At 51.3% G+C, this 4,516-nt stretch overlaps 1 protein-coding gene across 2 annotated transcripts; it reads left to right on the forward strand.

Moving 5' to 3' along the window:
• The first annotated feature begins 538 nt into the window (after positions 1-538).
• LOC115022804 (uncharacterized) lies at positions 539-3,528 on the forward strand. Of its 2 annotated transcripts, XM_029453901.1 has the most exons (3): positions 539-557; positions 823-2,122; positions 2,783-3,528. In XM_029453901.1, exons 2-3 carry the CDS (start codon positions 1,849-1,851, stop codon positions 3,430-3,432), a joined length of 924 nt encoding a protein of 307 aa, XP_029309761.1. In that variant the 5' UTR covers positions 539-557; positions 823-1,848; the 3' UTR covers positions 3,433-3,528. The 2 variants fall into 2 exon arrangements, with proteins under 2 accessions (XP_029309761.1, XP_029309760.1); XM_029453900.1 differs by lacking the exon at positions 539-557 and having other exon boundaries at positions 685-2,122.
• Positions 3,529-4,516: the final 988 nt, after the last annotated feature.

A 4,516-nucleotide genomic window follows, 5' to 3' on the forward strand; every position in this document is an offset into this window, starting at 1 on the left:
AACTAGGCACACTGGCCCTTTACTTCCACAAAGAAATAATCGTTCGTCCATTTCTCCTGGAAAGTGCGACATCCATCTTTCTCTTGTTTACACTCGCCATGCTGCGTTCACTGATGTCAATGATGGTCTTGTTTAATATTGATGTTTGACATGACGTGAACACATGATGACACGTTCCGCTCGTGTTGTGTTCAAGGACCCTGACCAGGAAAAACAGTCAGTCACCCGTTTTATACTATTGCTGTCTAGATTTTTTAGGTTTTTTTTCCAGTGGATTTCTTTGCGTCTGTTTATGAATTACCTCGAGGGCCGGATCAAATGGTCTCGCGGGCCCTATACGGCCCGTAGGCCGGAGGCTCCCCACACCTGCTGTCAGGGTTTTTGGACTGCAGTTCCTCTTTGGACCATGTGGGGTCGCCACCGTTCATTTCTGTGTGTCATGTGCTTGTCTTTATTGTTTCATTGGTTGCACCTGTTCCTTGTTTGCTAGCCTTTATAAGCTGCCTGTTTTCTTCTGTTCATTGCTGAGTCTTGAATTGTTGCCGGAGGCCAAATTTGTGAGTTTTGAGCCGTCTCTTGAAGTGTCTGTTTTTGTGTCTCGAGTTCCTGAGTTAACTGCATTTTTACTCTTTAGTTCTTGAGATCCTTTTGCTGCCTGCTTTTCGGATATCCTCTGTTGATCCTGTTTTTGCCCAGACTTTACCTGTTAGTTGTCTGGATGTATTTTGAGTTTTGTCCTGCCACCTGTTCTAAAAGTAAAGACTTTTCTGACTCACTCCAAGCCTGTGTCTGTCTCTGCACCTGAGCCTATCACCCCAACAGACCCTGACAGCAAGACTCAGCAATGGAACCTGGCTCAGCAGAGACAACTAACCCCCAGTCTCCGCCGGCACCGTCGGAGGAGTAACTCTACGCTGCAGTTCTAAGCCATGATGCTACAGTGCGTCGTCACGAGGCTCTCTTGTTCCACCAGCAGGGGGTTCTGCAGAACCTCCAACAGTCCCTTGTGGATCTACTTGCTCGTCTGCCGGACGCAAGGACACAGGGTCTACCATCACCTCCATCTACTCCACTGACTCCAGCAGTTCAGCAGTCCAGCTCCACGGGTGCCCGAGGTCCATTTCCGTCTGAACCACGGCTCCCTGCTCCCGAGAGGTATGAGGGTAACCACAAGGACTGCCGGGCTTTCCTAGCCCAATGCTCTCTCACCTTTGAGCTTCAACCTTCCTACTTCCCTTCAGAGCGCTCTCATATCGCCTACATCATCACTCTCCTGACTGGAAAGGCCCGGTCATGGGCTACAGCCGTCTGGGAACAGCAGGGCCCTTCCTGTAATGACTACAGGGCCTTTACCGATGAGATGCGCCGGGTTTTCGACCATCCAGTAGGAGGTAAAGACGCTGGTAATAGACTGATCCAGCTGCGTCAAGGCGGCTCTAGTGTGGCAGAGTATGCTGTGCTCTTCTGAACCCTGGCTCCTGTGAGTGGGTGGAATGAGGGGGCCCTGATGACAGCGTTCCGGCATGGCTTCTGTGGCGGAATCAAGGATGAGCTGGCAGCTAAAGATCTGGTGTCAGATCTGGAGTCCCTAATTGACCAGACTATCCGTCTCGATAACCGTCTATGGGAGAGGCGTCGCGAACGACAAATGGACAGTCGCCCCAGTTCCGGAGTCACAGCTTCAACCTCCGCTCCGCTTCAGTGGCCTCGGGAACCTCAGAGTAACCCACCTTGTCCTGAGGAGCCGATGCAGCTTGGCGGTACTCGCCTGTCCCAGGCAGAACGGAACCGGAGGATGAGGGAGAGACGCTGCCTCTATTGTGGAGGCCCTAACCACTTTCGTTCCTCATGTCCCAAGCTTGCGGGAAAAGCCCAGCCCCGTCCAGGAGAGGGAGAACTGTGACGGGTGTGACTCTTACTCCCTTAGCCTCGACTTCGTGCCTGCAGCTCCCGGTCACCATCTCCTGGGAGAACCAACATCATCCTCTTCAGGCCCTCATTGACTCTGGCGCTGCAGGGAATTTCTTGGATCTCACCCTTGCCAGGGTCCTTCACCTGCCCATCTCCAGGCTGGACCATCCACTATCAGTGACTGCCTTGGATGGTAGGCCCTTGGGACAAGGTACTGTGACTCATGTTTCCTCTCCTGTTGTCTTGTCTATTTTTGGCAATCATCACGAAAAGATTCAGTTTAATCTTATTCATTCTCCCGAGTTCCCTGTTGTGCTAGGGTTCCCCTGGTTCTCACCACAGCCCTCACATCAATTGGTCTTCAAGAACTGTGGTTGAGTGGGGTCCCAATTGCAAGTCCTCCTGTCTCCTCACTAGAGCTGTGCCTCCATCCCCTAAGCTTCCTAGCTCTCTCGAGTTGTCCCGACTCCCCTCAGAGTACCACGACCTAGCTGAGGTATTTAGCAAGAGGAGGGCCACTTCCCTGCCCCCTCATAGGCCCTTTGACTGTGCCATTGATCTCCTTCCAGGCTCTTTCCCTACACGAGGTAGTGCCAGAATGTCTTCAGGTTCTTTGGTCTCCCCCTGGATGTGGTCTCGGATCGTGGGCCCCAGTTTACCGCGCAGTTTTGGAGGGCCTTCTGCAAACTGATTGGGGCTACGGTCAGTCTCTCCTCAGGGTTCCATCCTGAGTCCAATGGTCAGACTGAGAGGCTAAATCAGGACCTAGAAACCACCCTCCGATGCCTGGCCTCCTCCAATCCATCATCATGGAGCAGGTTTGTGATATGGGCTGAATATGCACATAATACCTTGTGTTCTTCTGCTACAGGTCTCAGTCCCTTCGAGTGCCAGTTTGGTTTTCAGCCTCCACTCTTCCCTGACCAAGAGACTGATGTGGGTGTTCCCTCGGCCCAGAGCTTTGTCCGACGGTGCAGGCCGGTCTGGCGCAAGGCCCGGTCTACCCTGCAGTGGTCCGCACGCCAGTACCAGCGCCATGCCAACCGCCGCCGCAGACCTACACCACCGCTACGTCCGGGGCAGAGGGTCTATCTGTCGACACGGGATCTTCCTCTACGGGTGGAGTCCCGCAAGCTGGCGCCACGGTTCGTGGGGCCCTTCAAGATCTTGAGGAGGATCAACCCAGTGGCTTACCGTCTCCAACTTCCTCGGTCCATGCGGGTCAATCCCACCTTCCACGTCTCTCGCCTACGCCCTGTCGCCACAAGTCCTTTGGTCCCTCCAGCTAAACCCCCTCTGCCCCCCAGAATCGTTGATGGTGGCCCTGCTTATTCAATCCACCGCCTAATGGATTCTCGCCGGGTGGGGAGGGGCCTTCAATACCTGGTGGACTGGGAGGGCTATGGTCCTGAGGAGCGGTCCTGGGTCCCGTCTCGGCATGTTCTCGATCCGGGCCTCATCGAGGCCTTCCACCAGAGCCACCCTGATCGCCCGTGTGGGAACGTCAGGAGACGTTCATAGGAAGGGGGGTCCTGTCAGGGTTTTTGGACTGCAGTTCCTCTTTGGACCATGTGGGGTTGCCACTGTTCATTTCTGTGTGTCATGTGCTTGTCTTTATTGTTTCATTGGTTGCACCTGTTCCTTGTTTGCTAGCCTTTATAAGCTGCCTGTTTTCTTCTGTTCATTGCTGAGTCTTGAATTGTTGCCGAAGGCCAAGTTTGTGAGTTTTGATTCGTCTCTTGAAGTGTCTGTTTTTGTGTCTCGAGTTCCTGAGTTAACTGCATTTTTACTCTTTAGTTCTTGAGATCCTTTTGCTGCCTGATTTTCGGATATCCTCTGTTGATCCTGTTTTTGCCCAGACTTTACCTGTTAGTTGTCTGGATGTATTTTGAGTTTTGTCCTGCCACCTGTTCTAAAAGTAAAGACTTTTCTGACTCACTCCAAGCCTGTGTCTGTCTCTGCACCTGAGCCTATCACCCCAACAGACCCTGACACCTGCATTACACCATCCAGGGACACAACTGGATTAAACAGCAATTGGTTAAACAACAGCAATGTTACTCAGACTAAGAGGACTTGTAGAGCAGCTGAACGAAGGTGGAGGAAAACTAAGCTCACAGTTAAGTTTGACATCTACAAAGAATCCATGGCTGCCTATGGTAAAGCAATGCAGCTGGCAAGAAAGGATAACTTTTCTTCACAGAGAACGTTGAAAATTCTAGAATACTATTCTCGACTATTAACTACTTAACACTGTCCCCACCCCTCCGCAGTCCTCTGCATCAAAGTATGAAGAACTTGCATTGTTCCTCGATAATAAAATAACTCCAATCAGAGCCAGCATCACTTATGATGCAGACACAGAGAACATCTGCAAACATTGTGAACATTCACCTGCATCACATTAACTGAGCTTCATAAAACTGTGATGGAATGTAACTCCTCCACTCCTACAGCATTCGTTAAGCGGATATTCGACAGCATTTCAAGTCACGTCCTAAATATTATAAACACGTCTCTTCTAACGGACATTTTCCCAGACGTCTTCAAAACAGCCGTTATAAAACCCTTGCTAAAGAAACTTAATCTAGACAGTAATACGCTG

This window comes from Cottoperca gobio, chromosome 17 (genome assembly GCF_900634415.1).
Source record: "Cottoperca gobio chromosome 17, fCotGob3.1, whole genome shotgun sequence".
Taxonomy (NCBI): domain Eukaryota; kingdom Metazoa; phylum Chordata; class Actinopteri; order Perciformes; family Bovichtidae; genus Cottoperca; species Cottoperca gobio.